We start from the raw sequence: 24,208 nt of genomic DNA, 5'->3' as shown, positions 1-24,208 counted from the left end.
CTCTAGTATTTGTGAAAAAGGGCTGCATTTTATTTCATCTTTATGTGTATTTGTGTGGCTGTGTTCTTGCAGGCTCAGCAACTACAGAACAAAGACACACAGTTGAAAGCGTTGGATGCATTCTACAAGGAGCAGCTGGCACAACTGGAGAAGAGGGTATGGGAATGCACACACACACACACACACACACACACACACACACACACACACACACACACACACACACACACACACACACACACACACAAGCCTGGAAAGACTTGATTAGTTTTACAAAATGCAGACAAGCAAATACAAACATAGATTTACATAAATGCTCGCTCACACATATAAACATCATACTCCAAATGTTTCAAACACATGAACAACACACGAATTGCACAAACACAAATTCAGGCAGCCATCCATTAACACTTTCAGCTATCCATGCAAACACACACTCTGGTCTCTCCAGGAATTATCTGCAGCTATGGGACTACTTGTCATAATCACCTGTGGTTGGAAAAAATAACAACTGATTAATGGAAACAGAGTACTTTTACTGAAAATACTGTCTGTTTTTAGTTGGCTGTGGTTAGAAAACTCTGGTCTGCTTAGCTAGTAGGGAAGAAGACATATAGAAGAACACTGAACATTATATGTCTGTAAAAATGACTCAAAAGGTGACACTGATTTTAGCTGGGCCGAGCATCTCCAGAGGGCCCTAACAAGCCCTGTCAATCGCTTTCATCTGTCTGTGGGTCTGACATTTCCCTGGCAGAAAAGATGTAGAAGCAACGGGTCTGGATTTGTCTCAGCCTCAGCAGGCAGCGCACAAGAAGGACCTTTACACTGGCTCCCTGGGGAAGCACTCCTCTAGTGCTCAGATGGAGAAGACCTTTACTGGGGATATTATTTATAAAATAGAAGTATTATACTGTGTTTACTTTGGTCATTACAGGCTAGTCTTCCAAGGGAGTTCTGAAAGTGGATGGTATTGTGGGGAAGTGATGAGGCTTTGTGTTTGATATCTGGTTATTAAAGTTAGTCTCATTAGTAAGGGGCAGGGGGGGCCTGCTTTTTCTTTTTATTGCAGAGCAGGGTGGGTCATCATACTGTGTCACTGCCCCTACTGTTTCGACTATGTTAGCAGTAAATAAGATGGACTCGGGTGAAACTGAAATTTTAGTCAAGTGTATGAAGGCTCCTGTGTGGCATTTTTTGGGTTTTCCAATTCAGGTAAAAACCGTAAACAAGATACCTGCCAGACTCTTCCTCTGAGCCCCCCTTCCCCCGTCTCTTTCCTGTCGTAGAAAAATAGTTAGAAGGTGGTTGGAATAGGACTTGGAGAAGAAGATAGTTATCCTCCTCCAAGTCTGACAGGTTGTTTGACATCCTGTCAGCAGGGGCCTCCGCATAGTAGAGAAATAACTAGAAATATCCACTCACACACACACACACACACACACACACTGCACATGCATTCGTGCACCCATGCCACTCCCATGTTGATAACGTGACCATGCTTTGGTCTGGAACCAAATGGAGTTAAGTACTTATTTTATTTCTATTCTTTTTTGCCTAAACCTTGTATTTAAAACTTTATTTTTCTACAATGACACACTTATGTTTATGCATCAATGCAGAGCTGCATTGAGGTCAGGCCAAGGTTTAACACCTTCATTGTATGAAAAGCTATCTGCTCAATATGCTGCAGTGAGAGCTCTGAATCTGCTTATTAGTTTAGCTTGTTAGCAATATTTCCACAGACGCTGCACCCATCTGAAGATGAAGATATGAGTTTCATAACAAGTTAACATTAGTAAACATTGCAAAGTTGTGGCTAACATTGTAGTTGCCTCATTAGTTTGGAAGGAATAAAACATGTACACAATCCCAGGGGCGTTTTTACACCATGAGATATCTCTGACAAGCAGGTTTCCAGATGAGTATGCTGCACAACAGGAAAATTACTACTAGACTGTGAAATATATCCATCTCTGGCCTTTTGATTTTGTGTTTGTATACTCTGCTCTGCATGTTTTATGTTTTGAAACCCTCTTAAAGTTTCAGTTCAGTTTCAGTCAGTTACATCACTTTGCAATGGTCTTAATGTTCTTGCTCTTCACTTGAGGAAGTGGTGGACACAGACGTGCACCAAAAGCTACGGTTCCGGTTGATGAGTGTTGCAGGCCCACAGCTAAAATTAAAGCAGTTGTGTTAACAAGAATAATTACCTGACTAGATGTTCCATTAGTGCCCTTTGTAACCCTTCAATGTTTACAGCATAAGAGAAGAATAAGAAACACACACAAAGGAACAGTGATAAAATAGATGGGAGTGCATATATTGTATATGAACACAGAACATACAAAGCTAGATGCAAACACATCTTTTGGAGCACACACAAATACATACACACACAGGCTCGCACAGCGTTCAGGGTCAATAGTGTGACACCATTAAAAATACTTTTGTGCTGGTTGGGGAATGGTGTTGCCACCATCAGGTCAGATCAAAAGGTTAGAAGAAGTGGGAGTGTGTGTGGGTTAAAAGACTGCCTTTTACTGCTGGATCAAAGAGTGTCTGTGTGTGTGTGTGTGTGCTTGTGTGTGAGAGAGAGAGAGAATGTGAGTGAGTGAGTGTGTGTGTTTGTATTTGTTTGCCGCCCACCTATAGACCAATTCTTTTATCCAAATTTAGACCTTTTTCTGTCTTTGGCTGTTGTGTTTGTGTGTATTTTCTCAGCATGCTGTCCATCCATGCTGGGTGTGTTTTTTTGCCATGACATTAACAGCAAGTGACCACTGCAAGTCACATTTAGTCAGAATAGAGCAACCCGATCGATGCTGTATTTCTGATTAGTTGTGCCCAGTGTGAGATGTCTCTGTGTAGATATCTTATACTGAAATGTCATTCTTTTTTTCTCATCGGGTATCAACAGCATTCAAAATGAATGAAAATAAATCACTCCATTTTCAGTACAAGCACTTTAAAGTATAGCTGTTGCCACACATTGGAGTTGAATTCTTTAGACTTGTTGATTGTATTACTCATGTGGACATTAATTCAGTTAGATATGGTCAAACCTTGTTGCTGTTCATGACCAGGTCGAGAAAGAGTTTAGTTAAAAAGAAAGAGAGGCGTATAAGGTGGAGAGTGACGGGAGATGATGGAGAGGTAAAGAAAAGAGGAAGCAGGTGACTCTATTGACTCCGCTCAAAAGAATCATTTGTGAAATAAGAGTACCTTCTAAGTTGAAGAAGTTTTTCAATTAGGTGTTAGAAGGAAAAGTGGAGAAATATGTCGGGCAGAAGGAAGGGGAGGTGGTGACGGTTCTGTATGACTGTAGAAAGCAGGTGATAAGGCAGCTGCTAGATCATAAACACAAATAGCCATTAATTATCTAGTGCCACCATGGAAATGAATAATGGCACTACAATAATGTCCCAACCAACAGAACTGTAATTCTTTTGTTCTTTTGATTCAGGTAGAAAGAAAAGTCACCCTAAAGCAGAAGTACTTTAATGTCATGTTTTGGGAGATCTCAATATTTCCAGAGCCAGGGGCATTACTTTGAATGTAACACTGGAATGGAAGTTGTTCCTGGAGTTGGTCCCAAAGCAAGTCTTGGCATTCACATCTAGAAAAGAAAAGATGTGATGGTGACACTCGGTTTGTACTGCATGCCAAAATGTGTTCGTGCCCTCATAAGACCGCTTACAAATGAAGACCAGAAGATTTCAAGTCCATATAAGTTCATCATTTGGAACAACAATAGCAAGTCGGCTGCATGCAATGTATGATGTACATTTATCATGCCTTATGTGTTGTGATTTTATTTAATAGTATTTCAAAAGGAATTTGCTGAAATTCACAAGAGCAAGAGAAGTCCATTCTGTGCAGCGCATCGGCAGGAGCTGTGATTTAATTTTATTTATTTAACAGCAACTTCAAAACAGTCAAAGGGCTCAGCGGGAGTTTATGTTTTGGATTGAGGGAAGCTAATCTAGCAGTGTAACACACTGACACAAACATCTGTCTGTAGCACATACTGTGTATTAAAGGTTCAAATCAATATTTTGCCAGAAATGTTCACAAAGTCATAATTACTGCATGCGATGCATTCAGGTGCTCATGGTCGAAATACAAAATAAGGAAGTTGGAAGGTTTTTTATTCTTGTTACTGTTTTACTGTATTTTGCACACATTTTTTATCATTTAACAACCACAGGAATGTTGTAGAGTGTGTAATGTGTTGTAATTCATCATTCAGAATTGTTTCATAATTATCTTTGTTTAATAAAGCTCTCGTGTCAAATATAATCCCCTAGCCTCTATGGTGGCTGTGGACTTTTTCCATTTAGTAGACTCAATGTGGACATAGTCTAACTTTGACCTGATGGAAAAAACATATCTGACTTCCCCGCTGGCTATAAATGGAGCACTCAATAACTGCGTCATTGATTTGCCCCTGAGATGAATACTTTTTGATGTTGTTCTCTTTTCAGTTGTCAGGATCAACTCTGTTTTTGTCAGATGAGCCCTGTTTTCCTCAAATAGAAGCAGGTTCCCCAACCATTATAGGAACAAGCCCACACAGATCTTTGTTTTTCCCATTTTGTTCTTGTGGTTATGATTTTTAATAAGTGTTCTAAAGGTTTGAGTCGCAAGATGTCTTTCATATCTTCTAAACCTTAAGGCTTGCTTTCATACTGTAGGTGTCCCCCCTTGCATCCTTGTATGTCGTGACTTACCTCCTTGCCATCTGCCGCTTCTCTTTCTCAATTCTCGTCTCACCTTCCTTCTGGCTTTTCCTCTGCTTTTCCTCCTCCGATCCCCCCCGCCCCAGCTGGTGCAGTTTGCTGGTTAAATATTTTGGAGGGATACTGGGAAATGGAAGGACTAAGCCAGGAGGATCAGCAGAGGAGAGGCTGCAGTTGTTGTGGATTAGCAGCTTGTTTTATCATAATACCACTGCCTGCTTGCCTGGGGTTTGGCTCTCATTGGCCAAGCTGCAAAGTTAGAATTCATAATGTATTTGAAGAAAACTAAAAAAAAACACCTTTGAATGATGAACCTTATTAGCACAGAGGTTTGGAAAAAGAAGCCTGGTCCGCAAAAACCTTCGGAGAGAAAAACGTTATACCTTTTACGTCATAAGTGTTGTCTTAAACGAATAATATTGAATTGAAGACAGGGGTCTCGAGTGTGGTTAATGTTGAGTTAAAGTAGAGGGAGATACAGAACTGCAGAAACAAGTCAGTTGGTCATCTATCATCTTATTAACTGACCCACACATATACATATTTATGATTAGATGTGTTTTTCCAGGTTAAAAATCTTTTCCTGACAAATCAGTGATGTTGTCTGTCTGTCTATGTGTCTGCTTGTCTCTAGAATCAGGACCAGTATGAACAGAGCAAGGGACAATTCCACCAAGCTGCGTCCAAGGCTGAAGAAAGCGTGAGGTAAGAGACACACACACTTGCACACGCTTACACACACATGTACATATTCACACACTAATTTGCAGTCCATTCTTCCAAAAGTAATAAGAAAGAAAGAAATATAATTCCCTCGGGACCCAGAAACACACAATTTAACTCAGACACATCTACACGGGTATACACACACCGGACTAATAAGCACCAGGAGATAACAATCTGCTCTTTCTACATTTTTAACCATTTAAATGCAACATTCTCTGGAGCAAACCTGCCTAATGTGATAAGTGTTTAATTGGCTGCTTTGATTAAGCAGAGTTTAACAATACCCTATTTCCCATTCCTCGCTTTTCACTGTGGACTTGTAATGAGCCACAGCCAGGGAAAAGGTAGCTCATTATTGCCTCTCCAGTCTTTAAAATGCCCAGCTGTAACTCACATAAGAGACCAGATCCTGACTCACTGTTAAAGTTTGTGTCACAACAGTAATGTGCCATTTCACTACGAGCCTCATCCACCACAGCTAAGTGAAGGAATAGTTATCGATCTTAAAGTTAGACTAAATCATGCCATAATGTTTTGAGTATTGCAAAAAATGCTAGTCATATGAGATTGCACACTAATTAGCAATATCTTTATACATTCACGTACTGCATATGTATGGATATCAGGGGTGCTTATCTCTTTCTCAGATAATTCAATACAATCTCCATAAAAATTATGTGCAATACAATACAAGAAGGACACATTAAAACAATTAACCATTTGATACTACTGATTTAACACAGATTTTATACGATTCAGGTCAAATATGTGTATTGAAGTGCAGTAATTTTAGCTCCTGAACTAGAGTCAAGAGAGACAATAGCTGTATCAGATTATGGACATGCATATTTGGGTTATTTGTGTTGAAATACAGTTTTTGGTTTCAATCCAAATGAAATGAATACTGTACTGTATGAAAATACTGCATTGTTGTGCTGAATGTCCGTCTGTCCATTGGACCAACGGACCAGTTGAAGGACCTTCATGTCTGTGATCAGTTATTCACCCCTCTGATTAGAGTAGGTTTCTATATTCTTTTTTTTTTTGTCATGTTGTGAAAGCATTTCAGATATTCACTGTCTTTTGGTTATTGGATATTTTCTTCAATGATTTCTCCTTTTGAGCTTGGAGAGCAGGTGTTGTTTATCGGACAGTGTTACCATTGATTGTCGTGGCTCTCCGTGATCATGGCAGTCTTGCCAACCAAAAAAGACGCAAATCTCTCCATATATGTATCCCTCTGATTATCAGTATCTCTCACAAAATCCAGTAGAGCCGTTTCAGTCTTGGTCACTGTAATTAACCCTTAACATCTCCATTTGAAATTCCCAGCGGCCCAGGGAAGACTGAGCAGGGCATTGTTGAAAAAAACTACATCTACTGATTGTTAAGTATCTCTGTATGTCTTAGGGTTACTGGAAAACGTGTCACCCAATTTAAGTTAAGAGGGTTTCACTTGACACCTACACAATCGCACCAAAGTCCTAATGTTTGTCTTCTTCATTTTTTAAAGCCTGATGATAATTGGTAGCTTTGTACCTGCAGTTTCACCAAGACTCAAACACACACTTCTTCCGGTAGGGAGATAGGTGCTCTAAACTGACTGATTTATCAAAGAAGATAGAGCTTGAGAAGGTAATCTCCAGTTTGCCAGTGAAATAGGCTCATGTTCATGGTGTAATCTAGTTTTACTGTAATCTCTGGGGTATTCACTATTTTCTGAATTGGTTCTCTGTTGGCCTAAACTGATTTAGCGGGTGAATATTGGAAAGGTGGATAGGCATGCAAATTGGTTGTCAGTAGTAACAGACACTCTTACCCTCACACCATAATTCCCTTTTTACTTCATACACGAGCCCCTGGTTGACTTTGTTTTTCAGAGTTGCCACTGAAGTGGGACTGCTTAAGTCAAAAGATCTGTGGTAAAGTTATTTGTATTCAGATGCGAGAGCATATTAAAATTATTAAAATCAGTCCACACTTCTGAAGATGCCAGGATCACCAGCTGCTCAGCCTTCCGGGAATGAGATTTATCGATGTCGCCTGTCCCTCCCTCTTTAAAACAAGCACCTGCCTGTAATCTTAACAAAAACCTGTACGACAGGAAAAGCACACTGATCAAACAGCAGCCAATGTTTGATGTGCAATATGTTTTCAGTGTAATTTGTAAAGACAGCTTCCAAACGATGGGAAAACATTAAAATCACACCAAATACCACAGTATGGTGGTGTTCTGTAGATTTGATATTAAGAACGCAGAGTAATGAATAAACACAGCTACAGATAGGCCAGGTAGCTGGGAAGATGGAGATTTACTTTTTCATTGTCATGCTTGCAGTCAATTGCACCAGTCATATTTTACACACTGCTTCTTCACCTTTGTTCTTTGTTATGGGCCTAATGAAACCACTGGGCAGAGCGGGACACACAGGTGATGGAGAACAGAGAGGGAGAAGGGTTTTTTATTTTAAAATATTTGTCGTTTAATCTCTGGATACACACGTATAAATTAGTTTTAAAAAGTATTCCTTTTTATTGAAGGACAGGTGTGTGTTCTCTTCTCAGTCCATTGTGCTCAGCCCTCCTGAATACTATTGCAAGAGCTTCCCTGTTGTTTTTGTACATGGATTTCTGGCAATACAAAAGTGTATCTCGTCGCAGTAGTGCAAGTGTTTCAGTCCTCCAGTAAGTCTGAACTCAGAATACAGACGAGTGAGATTTTTAAAATCGCACTTCCCCACTGGTAGCTCAACTCTGATTGGGTCCATTAGTGCTGTGCAGGTTATAAACAGTTGGCTTAATAGAGCTTGTTTGCAGGAAATAGCTGCTTAGTATTGGATGACAAGTTTCAAATTGCACAAATCAATGTTGGGTTGGAATCCATGTAAATATAAAAAGAAGTTATTGTATGTATGTATGTTAATTTGATTTTAGCCATCAAACTTTCACTACAGGGTGGGAAGCCAGCAGCAGACTTGTTTCCTTGTGTCACTAGAAGTTGGAAATGGCTTGAGTGAGGTGCAGAGCTGTGGAGTAAAGCTGCTGTAAAATAAGTTGTAGCAACTCTAAAACCACCTGGGTGCCGTGTCTGTGTTATTGTGTGTGTGTGTGTGTGTGTGTGTGTGTGTGTGTGTGCGCGCGCGCGCGGGTGTGACTCGTGTTAATCCGTTGTTTAATCCTCTGAGCGGAGAGGGGACTGTGGCTACCAGAACTCTCGAGTGTGAGGAACCCAGAGCACACACAGCCAGTATGTCATCGTCACCAGAAGAAGAGGAAACTTTATTATCCTCAAGGGGAAATTTATCTTGGGCACACTGCAGCTGTGTGTTCCCACATATAAAAACATCATAAAAATATGAGAAGCATTTGACACGATGCTAGACAGTTGTGTCTCATAAAAACATCCTCAACAACATGACAACATTTGACTATACATTAGACATACATTTGAGCACATGGGGTCTTCTCCATGATGGCAGATGTTGGTATTTAGAGGAGACGGGACCTTGAGAGTTGGAACCGATTTTTGGACCATGCTGTAATGCCATATCTAATGTTGCTCTCTAGCACTGCCAGGTAGAACATCGGTGTGATCTGGATGTTCACTCCATACACATTCTCTCCTCAGAAAGTAAAGTCTCATGGTCAGTCACTTGCCCTGGGTCACAGACCATCTCTTGTGGGTTTTTTTTGTGACATTTAAAATGAGATGGTTGATATTGTACCACTTGATGAAGATGTCTATCTCATCCTGGCACACAGAAGGGTCCATGCCCTTGTGGAAAAAGCCATTTGGTCAGAGTAGTGTTAACTCTTACACTCTCTTAAGATGCTGAACACCGGGTGAGTCCACTTCCAGCCAGCAGGTGGCATCAGTGTCTGGCAAAGACTGTAACATATTACCACAGTCAAACCTCAAATACAAGTAGATCAGTTAGTTTGATTATTTGCAGGTTTCCTATCAATAACAGATTTCATTGTGTTCCAAAAGTTTTTTTATTGTTTGAGGTTTGTAAATGTGCGTGTGTATGTGCGCAAGTGTATGGACAGTGGAGTAGAAAGAGAGAAAGCAACAGACAAGCAATCTTGTCATCTTGTCCGGTCTTGGAGTCTTCATCTCTACTGTTACCTCTGTCTCCATCCATCTTGATTCCACAGCTTTTATATAAGATGGCCTCTGTAATAACAAATACAGGAATCTACCCCTCAAAATTACAAAACATTGATAAATTCCTGAATTCACCGCAAAACACAAGGATCTCTGTTGCATACAAAGGTAATTGCATCTCTCAAACACTCTTGAGGCTATGCTTTCTTGTCCGATCCTCACTCAGGACCGTGTGAAGCTCTCCTCTTCCAAGGACCCCTGCAAGATTAGTGATCTGATGTGAGCCACAGGTTGGCATCAGCAAAGCTTGACTAAGCCAAACATTATAATATCCATCACGGCATCCAACAGGAATTTCGCCAAGACTTTGCAATGCTGAAGTTTGTCTATTCAGTCATTCATTTAGTCAAGCTGAGTTTAACATTTACACATTTCTCTTTGGTAAATGACAGGACCAAGGAGAAAGACGGTAAAGCCGGTGAACACTTAACAGAGGCATTTTGCATTCAACAACCTGACAGCGTTTACCTAGCTGTGGAATTACGCTAAGAGGGAAAGAGATGTGAGGATGGAAGCAGTTGTCTTTGTAGTCCAGACACATTTTCTGTGAGAGAGTGAGGGAGACAGCTATCCTTTGCGAGGTGAAAGCAACAGAACGCGTGCAAGACGGAGATGGACAAGGCAGATATCCACATCAAACCGCTCAGGCCAGTATCCGAGGCATTTTAACAAGGCCAGCTGTCTGTTACAGTAGTAGAACTAGCCTTAATAGCCGGCTTTTGTCAGATCCTCCCCGCTTGTGTCAGACGAAAGCAGGCTACGGAGGTCAGTCAGTGTTGAAGCTGGAAACATTGACAAGGCAAGTCCAGAGAGCAAGTTTATAAGTGTATTGCGTTGAAACGGTTGTTTAATTGTAATAGAAAAGCCAACCAACATCAAACATTTGTGTGTGTTTTTTGATTTTTTTTTAATTGTCAGTGTTTGAGGAGATGTGTAGAAACCTAACTTACTACAATTAAAAGGGTTGGAGCAGGTATGTCATTGAGGTTAACAACTGAATGACTGCATCCCATTATGCACATGGACCAACAATGCCACTAGACAAATCGACTCACAAAACTATACGTACAAAGCTTTAGGTTATAATGAATATATTAAATTTGCCCTTGGATATGCCTGTGAATGAAGGCTAAAGTAGAGAGAGAAATCACATAAAGACTAACAGATGTTCACCAAGTAAGAAAGGAGATAAATACAATAAACAGAACAACGATTTGTGAGTTATAACTTTAGCTTTGCACATTAAGTCGATCAAATATAGAACAGAACAGAAGAGAATTGTCAAAACAAACTCGCCAAACTTAATAACTTTAACTTAATAACTGAACGGCCTTGAAAGTGAGCGATTGACCCCATTATGTCACTCTCTATTTAATTTTGAAAGCATTGTGTAATGACTACAGAAAGTCCACACAGGTTTACACATCTGCAGCAGTCTAGTTTAAGTTGTGAATTGGCAACTATTCCATATACAAGTTTGTCTCTGCAAGTTGCGTGTTGAATGATTATTTTTCTAATATAATTCAAGGAGGAATCAAACCATATGAATATAACTGACAAGTAATGAAACAGATTGATAAAGGAGTATAAGAAGGGATGTTTAGGTCATGGTCTTCAAGGGGCAAAGAAAGAGAAAAGACAGACTGAGATGAAAGAGATGTATAGCAGAGGGATGTATGGCATAATTAAATGAAAGGCTGTTATTATTCAGGAGTATAATGTACAGATATGTTGGGAGAGATAAGTTGTGAGAGAAATGGGACAAATGGCATTACAGATGGCATTCAAATTGGTGGGGAAGATGGAAGCGGGGTATTTTGGTAGATTAAGTGAATTCATTGAGGTGTGTACCAGGAATGATGCCAGTAAAGGACCCATCTTCTGGGAATGTCATGGAATATCTGTAAAATTGTACATTTTACCGAGTATTTTGTGTCTACAGCAAAACTATGGTTACCATCAAGACTATGGTTACCTTGGACCTTACAACTTTTCTAAACTGCAACCAACTCAGTCCATTAAGTTTTTAAGGCCATGGAAATATTGGTCTTCCCGTTGTCGTGTGTTGTTGAGAGATAGAGTGAAGTACCAGTACACAGAGGATGCTCACCTTCTAGGTGCAGGTGAGATGGGAATGAAAAGATGGGCAGAGGATAAAGTAAAGCACTTTGGAGATGTGTGTGTCTGCATGCATGTCTGTGTGTGTGTGTGTGTGTGTGTGTGTGTGTGTGTGTGTGTGTGTGTGTGTGTGTGTGTGTGTGTGTGTGTGTGTGTGTGTGTGTGTGTGTGTGTGTGTGTGTGTGTGTGTGTGTGTGAGAGAGAGAGCGCAGAAAAGAGAATGCAAGCCCTCAGTCAATTGAAAAGCTGTCAAGGTGCTAGTGCCTACAAGCTACAAGCAACAGATAAGAGAGAACTCTGTCTCTCTCACTGTTTCCTTTCTCACCTCTTCTGCCCTTTTTCTCCATTGTTATCATCTCTCTTTCTCCCGTTCCTCCTCCTCCGCCACACCAATATTAATCAAACTGGTAAGGGTAAAGTAGTCCGTTCAGGAACATGTCAAATGCCATTTCCTGCTTCAGTAGATAAGGATGGACCTGTTTACCACGCAGTTCCTCTCATTCTCCCTACAGAACATTCGGGTTATCTTGTGTGATTGAGATTCATCCCCCACTCTCTCTCTCTCTCTCTTTCTCTCTCTCTCTCCTAACAGCAAGGATTTAAACACTTTCTGTAGCTATATGATTCCATCGAGTTGTGTGTAAAAACTAAAAACAAAAAGGCATCTTGCAAGAACAAGGCAAATTATGTAAATTTTCATAATAACAGACTGCAGGAAAAGGAGAGCTCACCTTGTTTTCTTACATGGCAATCTTCTGTTGCTCACAGAATTCACTTCAACTTAAATTGTACAATAAATTGTTTGGGTCACATGCAAGACAGACAGCTGTTACCTGCAAACGTGACAGGGAGAAGCTTCACCGCACTGTACTGGATGGGCATTGACGTGCAATCCAGCCACATTTCTTATCAGTCGTCGAAACACAATGTCAATTCATTCCTGAGTTTTCGGAATCGAGGATGTGTATTTCAGTTAAATATGGATATTAAATAGTTTGTTGTTAACTGATCATAAGTTGACTCAGGTTATACAGTAATTAGTTTTAGTCAGCAACAAACTTTGGTTACCGAAACAGTTTTGTTTGATGTATTCACAATTATATAGCGGGTAAAACTTTATAGTTCAACATATGCATACTGCGTGGTGTCACATATGGCGTGTTGAACTTGTACCGTGACAAGATTGGAGGCTTTTGTTTTTGCACAGCTAGCTCTTCCTGAGATCTAACAAGATTTTCTAATTACAGGCCTAAAACTGTAGAGATACCAAGACTTCTTACTTGACAGGCAATAAATAAAATGGCATGTTGGACAATGTTTCATATGTACAACCAAAGCTGTTAAGGCAAACACAAAAAAACATTGGTTAAACTGAGAGTGATGTATGGTTTGGAGGTGATAAAAGCATCTTGCTGATCTGTCTCGTAGCTTTATCCCAGGCTTTTATACTTGTGTTGTTTTGTGCCTTTTCCATTTTCCAATTTCTTTCTCGTTTATTTCTCTCCCTCGCTTTGTCTCTAAGCGGGTCTGCTCGGTTTAGAAGTCTGGCTGCTATGTGTTCCATCCGCCTCTGCATTTACACTGCCAGAGATAAAATAGCAAGCAGAGCTATTAATTAAGCAACTAATCTTACTGTTTATGTTTGGTTATGTTTACCGCTCACAGATGCATTGAAGACCCCCCCAAAAAATGACTTCACACACTGACGCGCATGCATTAAAATCTATTCACAGCACAGTTGCCTGTTAACAAGAACTTCACATACTATTCAGAATGCTGTTTTGCTTCATTCCAGCTGAAAGCCAGGTTTCTTTCTCTCTCTTTCTTTCTCTTTCTCTTTCTCTCTCTCTCTCTCTCTCTCTCTCTCTCTCTCTCTCTCTCTCTCTCTCTCTCTCTCTCTCTCTCTCTCTCCTCTCTCTCTCTCTCTCTCTTTTCCCTCTCTGTGTATTTCTTCTTTAGTAAGTGGCTATGTTAATATTTCTGATTTAAAACTTCACCTTCAATTTGGTATAGCGTGTGGACGGAGCTTTAGCTCTGCCACAGCTGAAGCAATTTTCTGCTCCAAGCAGCTTTAATAAACCACGCACTATCAGGAGGCTTTGCTTTCCCTGATGAAGGCCATTTATTTTAAATTAAAGGAGAGTTCCTTATCTTGCTGGGCCACAAACGGAGAGGGAGAAAGATGGTGTGCTTTGGTGTCATCGTCTGCGTTGTTAATGCGATGACAGAAAAGGAATGGGTGAGCAAGAGAAGAGGGGAAACAGTGGAATGCGAGTGAATAAATAGAGTAGATAAACCATTGGAGGTGCTGTGGGTAAAGAGTGATCTGATAGGACAGCTCTTTAAAATGGTGTTGTGATAGAATGCCACTGGCTGCTTCATCCCTCTCTCATCTTTTTGTGTCACTTCCTTTTGTTCCTTTCATATTCTATGTTTTCTCTCTCTCTGTTCATTTTCCTCCACGAACAGAGTTATTGCATCCACAATGCCGCTTCTGATGCCCCTCTCTCCCTCATGTGTGTGAGTGGGTGTTCAGATATAGACGTGCTGTAACTGAAACACCAGGGTCGTCTTTCCACTGTGAAGTAAAGATGAAAGAGCCTTTAATTTGGCTTTCAATTGGAGCCATTGTTAAATGTGCAGGGTCACAGAATAGAAAAGATTGAAATGTTGCCACCTAGATCGGTATGTCTGCGAGTTGTTTTTGCTTTCATTTTTGTCACACAAAGCGTGTGTGTGTTTGTACATCTTTGCGTGTTCATGTGTCTCTCTGTACCTGCGTAGGTGTACATAACTTGCTTGTCTCTGCCTCAGTCAGTTGGAATCCATTAAAGCAAGACACCCAGACAGCAAACCTGTCGTATTTACCAGTAAGACAGACAGACAAGCAGAGACCAATTAAACTTCAGCCCACATATCAAATTAACACTGCTAATTCAATCTCTCAAAGCACTCTTTACTGTCTATTTGATCTGAATGGTCCTTCCAACTCAATTAAATGCGATTTAGCACTAATTGCATGATTTGCAGGGAAGCACGTACCTCACACACCTTACAATTGTTAAACATTTCAAAGTGAGTGAATGTATTGATTGTTTTTTTTTTTAGCTCTGTCTTGCTTTTACTTTACGGCATTAATCCTCTTTTCTATTTTTTTTGTACCAGTAATACAAAGGACTCATTTGTCTCCATTGTGTCCTTTTGTTCGCCTAATTAAACACTTAATGGTGCAGTGTGGTCTGTATCAGGTGTAATGCTGGTATCAGATATGGGCTACTTAAAATAAAGATATGAACAGGCCATCAAAATCCCATTGAGGCCCAACAATCTGTATTTGGGCTTCAAGACCTGTCATGTTAATGTGGCCTTACTGTCTTCACAGTACTGAAAAAAATGACCAAACATTAATTTTTAAACAGTATGTCAGCACACAGTTTTTTGTCTCCATTCATCCCTTGCCTTTCTCTTTTCTAACTTCTCTCTCTTTCTGCAGGGCTCATAGTACAGAGGCGGTGTGTCCTGGCCTGCAGGCTCAGATTTTATCATGTTACAAGGAGAACAGAGAACAGACCCTCAGGTGTTCAGACCTGGCCAAAGAATACTTCCAGTGCATCGACGCTGCAAAGAAGGTGAGAGCTCGCTGAATTGTGGAAGGAGTAGAAATGGGAATGTCAGGGATCACTATGTACTACTGTAAACTGCACAGCAATCATTATGCAAGTGCTCTCAATATGTGTGAACCATAATTATCTAAAAAAAATTCAAAAGACAAAATACTAAAATTAAAATGTAACGTTTAAGTGGTAACAAATAAATATGTTGTTTCTTCATATCAACACAAGCTGTCTGATATAAAAGAACAAAATTCATTCTTTTATGTTCTTAAAAGAACTCTTTTATCTTCTGAGCAACATAAGGAACAAAACCATGGTAGATCATTGTAACTTTTACATCAGAAAAAGGCTGGGTATTCCTACAGCGTTCAGAATGAATGCCTGATGTAAAAGTAAGAAATCCAGATTCTCCTGTGCTACCAGACTTGTTTTTCTACCAGTATTGAAAATGACACATTTTCAAAGCCAAACACAGTTAGTGTTCCAGTATAGTACTCCCTTAGTCTCAGTGTAGGTAGTTTAAAGAAATAAAATCATCAAAAGCAAGTGACAGGCTGTCCACAGAAAACAGCAAGTGGTATAAGTGTGAATCTAAAAGGAGATGGTTTCCCAGACAACTGTGCATAGTTGTTATTTTCAGATAGTGTACTTATTGAAGTTGCAGGTGATATACGAGGCATTTTACTTTTCTTTCTTTTCTTTTGAATATAGGAAAAGATACTACAAGATTGAGAAACTTGTCAGACTTCACTTAATTTCAAGTCAACAGAGTGGTGCATTGCTGCTCTCAAGCGTTTTCCTGCAGTCCCGTCTTTGGAATTCTAGCAGTATATGAAGACAATGTTAGACATGTTTGGTTATAAATAGGATTCCATAAGCTGTTTAAGCTGGTCTGCGTAAGAACTTCTTCTCCATGTTTATTCGCAATGGATTAATTGATTATTCGTTGTACATTCGACCTTCCAGTCCAACAGCTCCACATCTCAGGAAACAGAGGGATGGCATACAAGAAGTTGTGATATAAATTCCAATTCATATAATATAGAAATCAGACATTGCCTTTCTTTCATCTCCCCTTTCACCAGTTTTATCTCAATTTCTTTATTTTATTTTGAGATCCCCTATGTGACAGTGCTGTTTATCCTTGTAAATAGAACAATACGGTCATATGAGATCATCATTTCCCAGACAGACTCAGTGATGATGTAGAGAAAATCTAAATTGATGCAGGCAAAGTGGCTTACTGCGTAAAATTTGGATGCTGAAATTTCTTAACAGATGTATGATTTTGTATGAAGCAGTTGACTGGCTTATGATTTTCTTTACCTTTGAGTTGGCGAATCCTTTACGTCTATCTTTGAATGATAAAGCTATTTACAGTTCAGCCAAGTAATAATGGTTTTGTATTTGCGAAAAAGTCAAATGAAAGCATTGTTAGGTTTTGGCAGATGTAGGCGTCCTTTGAGTGCCCTCTAGTTTTTTCTTGCTTGATTTTTTCATCTGTCCGTCTATGTCTAAACCATTGAAGAACGACCCAGAAAAACCATGCCTTTGTGCTTTACTCTACAGCATTTCGTATTCCTTTGTTCGACCTTCTGCTGTATTATTCAACAGCAAAGACATGTTCCTCGAGTGCGTGCGCCTCTGCAGTAGCTTTGAGTTAGAAATTCAGAGAAAGTTGGAGAGAAAATGAGAGGCAAGAGCAGAGTCGGAGGCCAAAGTGATAGAGGCAAGTCATTCCAAAGTTTGTACAGTAGAAGCAGCTGCTCATCATTCATCCAAAGCACACGGCTCTGCTCAAAGTGCTGCCCAGGGCACCGAGGTGTCCTCTGTCAAGCAGTTACAAAGCATGTCATAATCAACTTAATACCTTTAGATTCATCTCATCTTATCCTTCTCTAGTGCCCTTTTAGAACAACATCAGTACCTTTTTAATGTTCTTTGTGAGCCAGCATGTAGGTGTGTGCATTCGTGCAATTCTACAGTTATAAAGGAAGAATTTAAGTTTATATTTTTCTGAAAGTGGATATTTCTTCCTGCCAAAGAAAAAAAATCATTTCTTACAACATATAGTAATAAACAAAAGTCTGACAGTCATCATGCATCATGTCCTCCTGGTTACAGTTGATATGATGGAATTGAGGGTACTGAAAGGAAGGCCTAAGTATATGTCTTCACAATTGTAGCACACAGTTCTGTATATATTGTTTTATATTGTATATATATTATATGTGTGTGTGTGTGAGTGTGTGTGTGTGTGTGTGTGTGTGTGTGTGTGTGTGTGTGTGTGTGTGTGTGTGTGTGAGAAGTACTCCTACATTTCACTCTGGTGTAACCTACACATCAAGGTCTTCCTTTTAGATAAGCCCCTGAGGCGTTTGCTTGACTTTCACCCTGTCAGTGTGAAACTTTCTAAAGTCCTACTTTTGTCAGAGCTGGTTAAGTTAGCACTGATAACTGTTTTTTTCTCTCCACTTACTACATCTGCTACAGTAGAGTACCTGGCATATGACTAAATGGAGGCTTTAACAAATCTAAATATTTGTGTTTGTCATATTTTTGGAAACAACAACAACATTGCAGCTCATCATATCAAGACAAACAAGTCCATGAGTAACCATGTTAAACATCCAACCGTGTTGAAGGGGACAAGGTAATGATCATAACAGTAGAAAGTCACTTTGTGAGAATAGAACATTTCTTCACGTTAGCCATCTGGCATTATATGCAGTAGAGAGTTGAACTGGAACTTTGTTTTGTGGCAGCTCTCATTCATATCATTGTTTGTGGTTAATTATACTGCAAGTGTATCTCGTTTTGGATAAAAGCATCTGGAAAAGGATCAGATGTAATCGTAAACATTACCATGAGAAATTTTTACAATGCTCTATTTCGGGTTGCCAAATAGCGACATTTGCGCAGGAACAAAACATTTTTTGCCCCTATAAATCAAAGTGTACATTGTCTCCATCCAGTGGAAATTGTATTTAACTGCTCACTATCTGCTCACTATCAGTGATCCTATTGCATCTAATAAAATCTACTCACACTATAATGACCACATCTAAATATAAAAAGGGGAAATTATTAAGTTATTTTTCCTGCACTTTCTTCTTGGTCTTCTGAGTGAAGAATGGTGAAGACTAACATTCAATGATGGAGCAAGCGCTTGGCTATCAAAAGTGATATCTCCAAAGAGAGATGACATGTTGAAGCCTTTGGAACATTTGATCTCTTAACGTCAACAAAATGATCCTGGGGGTTCTTATTGTGTTATGCAGCACCAAACTCCAGGGATAATATTTAGATTTGGTTGCAAAATCAGACTTAACACCATGTCAAATCATATGAGGAGCCTGTGTCAGTGCCATCCCATTTAAAACTTCAGTAAAAAATATGTTTGCATTCAGATTGACTCATTGGTTGATGACATTCTCAAAAAAGTTTTACAACTCTCTGTGAGCTTTGCTGTAGTTTGGCAGAAATTACAATCTTTTAGCTGGAAGTTTTGGTTCAGATTGGTTTAAATCTGCTTTAAATCTTTTAAATCTGCTTTAAATCTTCACACTTTTTAGTTTTTTTTTCTTCCTTAAATGCATAAATGCAGAAATCGAGTAAACATTGTTTTTATTCTTATTAAATATTAAGGATGTTAATGTTTGAAGTCCATTAGCTGTGGGGAAACATTGCTGTTGTGGTAGTTTAACAGTATCCGTTTAATACAGCCAAACATTGTTTACATGTCCTCTGTGCAATGCGTATTAAATGACTACAGCTTAAAGAGGAGGACTTTGCTGCCAGCTTAGAGAAAATGGGTTATTTTTATCTGATTTATAAGCAATATCTTCTGTGCTGTGAAGAGGAAGGAAAGAACTGGTGTGAAAACATTAACTTTGTGTTTGTGACTGTGATCCTGATCCTAAATTGTATTGTTCTTGATAAAAGCCTAAACTAGATTTGACTTATCTAAGTAATACAAGTTTATACTGCAGACCTTTGATGATGACTTTTCACATGTTTTGTTTGAGTGAAAGGACAGTCGGGACTCCAGCTCGTGTTTTGTATTTTCCGTCTAACAGAATGTTTTGATCAGTGTCGCAGCAGGACACTGGGCCTGCCCATCATAGACATCTTCCCACTGGGTTACACAGCCATCTTCATGTGTGGCTATGTGTGTGTAGTTGCGTTTGTGATGGTAAATGAGGGGAGGACCCCACAGAGCCAGCAGAGTCAAAGCAGAGAATCTTTGGTCATTATCCACCCGGAGGCTCAGCCTAACGTTTCTACTGCGAGATTGTCTAACACACACACACAGTGTCTAACACAGTTGGATTGTGCAGTCATTTAGCTGCGAGTACATCCCCGCCACACACTCACACACACACTCGCTCTCACTCACACACACACACACACACACACACACACACACACACACACACACACACACACACACACACACAGTCTTTCCTCTTGGTGGGGTTCGTTTTTATAGCACCAGAATCGTATAAAGCCCGGTTCTGATGCCGATCAGTGTCAAAAGTTTGGATCACAGTGAAGAGATGGTGAGACATAGAGAAGTGAGAGAAGTAGAAAGAGAGGTATGTCACCGAAATTTAGCAAACTGGTAATAGTACTAATTAGTTATTATTATGTATTCATGTATTCAATGCTCCCTGCTTGAATATGTATCCAAAATATTTTCATGCTTCAAGTGAAAACATGCCAGAATTGTTGTTTTTCCATCTCAGCAGCATAAAAAACCTAATTTCTCAACTCTCCAATTTCAAAGAGTTGTAATTAAAATAATATAACTTCTGGACTATAATCATAATAAAAATATATCCCAAAAAACGCTGTCCACTAAAACTTGATATCTCTAATTTTGTGGTTTCCGTGCTTTCATGTCAGTTGACGGATTACATGCTCGTCTACACTGAAACACTTTTAAATTTCCAAGAAAAGATTAATGTCTAAAGCACATTGTTCCGCTGAGCTATAACAATGCTGGAGGCAGTGTTTCTACCTGAAAACAGCAATATTTTATGTGCATGTCATATTGAATTTAATGTATTCATCTGCAAAGTTATAACTACATCCATCAGACACATGTAGAAGAACAGAGGTAAAAAGTAGCACAAATGGAAATACTCAAGTACCTTGCTCGAGTAAATATATCCGAATTGAGAGAAACTAATGAAAAATTAAAGAAATGGAACACAGAATACTCTCTGCAGACAACTAGAACAGCAGTGTGTCTGATCACACACATACTGATTCAGCGCTACAGCTGTAAGTTGAGACCTAAAAAGTTTTTGTGCTGTTTTTCCCCCTTCAGCAGTACTAACACACACACACAAACTGATTCCTACACCCTTATATATCCAGATCCCTGCTGAAGAGTGCAGATGTAGCAGGGTTTGGGTCTAAAGCCCAGGGAGTTACTCCTGAAGTCTGCCTTTCATGGAAAAGAGAGAGTGAGAGACAGGGAGAGAGAATTAGCACAGTGCAAAGAAGAACAGGGGAAAACAATACAAAACACGAAGAATAAAGGTCAAGAGAGTGCTGAGGAGATACTGAGAAAGAGATTTAGACACAGTCCCGTTCAGCTTTGTGCACCTGGAAATCTTCTCGTTATATTTTGACATCTCTGCCATCCTGTCTTCCTGTCTGTCCCCATTTCCATTCATATCCCATCGTTCTCAATTCTTATTTTAGTTTGAAAAATACAGAATAGCATGAAAATTACTTGATGTTTACTCGACTCTTGCAAATGATCATAGATGGGATGTCCTTCAAGTATTTCTACTGTGGTCATTGGTGGAAAATGGTGCACTTCACCCAAGATTATTGCATTCTGTCAAGGTTAACTGTTGGCTGAAAGGCAGTAATAAGATGGGAGAAAAACATGTTTGTTTGCACAGGCACTGGAATAGCTTAACAACAGTTGGTTAGATGACTCACTGTGTGCAAATATCCAGAGAACTGATGACAGAAAATTCCTGTTCCTTGCCCAGTACACAGCTGTGCCAACAATCGCTGTTTACAGTGACACAGAAATGCACAGCCCATGTGTGTTCTTTAGCTTATGGATTTCTTAACTAGCCTGTGTGTTGTTGCTTTTCTACTAAAGTTTCCTCGACTATCCCAGGTTGTTGTACTCTTCACTCCTTGACAGCCACAGGTACATAGGCACAGTACTGAGTGGGAGGAAATGCTGATGGTATGTCAAATTGACGTTTAGCAAAAATACCCACTGCATTAAGATTGTCTGGGAGGGAGGGGCTTATATTTGCACCATAAATGTTCTTATGCTTTGTGGTTGGTGAATTGGTGAAAGATGGTTACTGTTCTGACTCTTTTCTAGTCTTTGACAATCACATCATCCAGGGTCAGGTGAAAGAACAAGCACAAGGTTTGACTGATGAAATGTCAGGAGTGTGGCGGAAGCTGCTTTTTAATGGTAGCTAATCAAAGCTACACCTTGTCTATAACAATCATGTACAATTTTATATTTTTGTATTCAGCCTATATGAAACTATGATATCATACTCACTCACGTCTTCTTCAATTTACATCATCAGAACCTCTCTTTAATCGTTATGTGCTGTATGAATGGGCACACTACTAACTACTATAGGGAGGCAGTAGTCGAGTGGGTAGGGCTTCCGCTTAAGAACCGGAGGGTTGCCGGTTCGAGTCCCTGCCGAGGTGCCCCTGAGCAAGGCACCGTACCCTCAATTGCTCCCCCCTCTGCGAAGGGTGGTAATATAATGTAATGTAAGTCGCTTTGGATAAAAGCGTCTGCCAAATGATCGTAATGTAATGTAATGTAATGTACAGCCTCACAAATAAGCATAAAACTGTCACAGTGTCAAAAAAAAATCAGCAGATTAAGATTGGCTTTAATGTATGGAATTATGCAGGTGTTGTGTTTTTCTATCACTGTAACAAGTATCAGGGTGAACATTGTAAGGTATCCAGCTGTTCACACTGTAGGACTACTCTGTGCTTGTCAAGGCGGGAGATCAAAGGCTAAGCACAGCAATGAGTGGAAAGATTTGGTGGTAAGACTTTACTTCCACTGTCCATCAGAGGATATTTTGCTCAATTTTTATTATAAAGATGGACTTTTTCCTCTGTCTGTGTAGAAGAAGATGATGATTTACCTTAAAATGTACATTTTGGACTTTTCCTCCCTTTATGATTTCTTTTGGATTACATTTCGGAGTTTCAGTTTAAAGGAGGGGTTCAGTATATTGATACATTGTGACATCACTATGTAACACATTTCAACACCTACAGACCTGTCCGTTTGTATTGCCAGCTCAGATGTGATGCAGCTGGCCAATCAGTGAGTAGCTGGTGCTTACAGACACAGTACGTAAATAAGGGAATCTGTGTTTTGTCCACATTAAAGCAACATTTGCAAAAAAAAACTTAAATTGGAACAGAAATTAGAGCTTACACTTGTTATACATTTTAAAATTTTTGTGAAATCTCTCTCCACAATAAGACTTTAGTCATTCTCAGCCTTCTTTGAGTGTGTTTCAATTATTTGTGGGAATATTGGCAGGGCTGCATTTTTTTTAACGCGAATATCCATTCCAACAACATTGGAATGACTGACACTTTATCTGGCACGGTTTTCTTTTGTGTGGTGGATGGCAGCACTTTCGTAACCCTGGTGTGATTGTGGTGCCCCAGCCTATTGTGCGGGAGCCTGTCTCCTGTCTCTGATGTATGAGGCAGCTTAGCGTACAAGTATTATTCCCTGCACACCAGAAGATAAGACGCAACAGTAAATAGTTTCATCAAGTTTTGATAAGTCTATTCTCAAAGGGAACCACTATCGACAATACTGATATACTGATAATAAATCTGTATCTATTGCCTATCTGAATGTACTCAGACTTTCACAAAGCCAGTGAACCACAGAGGTATATAACCTGATATTGATTGATTTCTTTCTCTTTTTTTTCTTTTACCTTCCGTTTTATTGTTGATTGAACAGGAGTCGTGCTGGTACAAAGATCCCAGCAGCTCAGCTACTCCGCCAGCAGATAACAAATAGACGGTAGAAGATAAAAACTAAGAGAAAGCTGAGGAAAAAATATTGTTCAGAGGAACAGAAGAGTAACATACGGTAGATATATATAAAAAGCATGAGAATGGTAGATTAGAGCGATAATTTTGAAAAGCTAATGAGATATGGTAGGTAGAGTATGGGTATGCCTTGAGAAAATGAGCAGACAGAAGAAGAGGCTACCATTAAAAGCATAACAGGAAGGCAAAGTGGAGGAAGAAATATTGAGGAAGATGCAGAGTGAAGGCCAAGACTAAATGACAGGCAGAAGCTTGATCAGCTGAAGTGAAATGTCCTGTGTGGGCAGTATGAAATGAAAAGTGAGGGAGTATTAAAAAGGAGAAATCCAGCTTTTGATGAGGACTGAGACAGCAAGGCCAGAGAGATATTGAAGGACAAAAGAATGTGATGGAAAAGATGAGTGCATTGAAAAAACATCACATCGAAAGCTGAGCGACTGTGAAAGCAAAGAGAGAAAATGGGGGTGGGGGGTGCTCATGAAGAAGAGGTGAACAGAGTATGATGAGAGATAGGGATGTAGAGAAAAACAGATGGAGGAGGAAAACGTATGAGGGAGAGGTGGATGGACATGGAGGTGTTATGGAGGAAAGGTTACAGACGGGAAGAAAAGATGGAGAGAGAGAGAGAGAGAGATGGCAGGCCCCTCAGCAGTCAACACTAATGAAGAAGAATGAGGGGATTCAGCTGCTTGGTGGACCTGCTACTGACCACACACACACACACACACACACAC

At 39.8% G+C, this 24,208-nt stretch overlaps 1 protein-coding gene across 3 annotated transcripts in view; it reads left to right on the top strand.

Moving 5' to 3' along the window:
• Positions 1-24,208, top strand: part of chchd6a (coiled-coil-helix-coiled-coil-helix domain containing 6a) — an 81,357-nt gene that overhangs the window by 17,548 nt on the left and 39,601 nt on the right. For all 3 annotated transcript variants that reach the window (XM_076159351.1, XM_076159349.1, XM_076159350.1), the window contains exons 5-7: positions 73-156; positions 5,380-5,450; positions 15,251-15,386. In XM_076159351.1, the coding sequence (XP_076015466.1) occupies positions 73-156; positions 5,380-5,450; positions 15,251-15,386 (291 nt within the window). The remainder of the gene's footprint in view (positions 1-72; positions 157-5,379; positions 5,451-15,250; positions 15,387-24,208) is intronic.

This window comes from Genypterus blacodes, unplaced genomic scaffold (genome assembly GCF_046128005.1).
Source record: "Genypterus blacodes isolate CSIRO-AG114 ecotype Tasmania unplaced genomic scaffold, CSIRO-AGI_Gbla_v1 ptg000094l_1, whole genome shotgun sequence".
NCBI classification, from domain to species: Eukaryota; Metazoa; Chordata; class Actinopteri; order Ophidiiformes; family Ophidiidae; genus Genypterus; species Genypterus blacodes.
The sequence above is the reverse complement of the archived record's forward strand: the minus strand, read 5'-3'. Positions and strand labels throughout refer to the sequence as shown.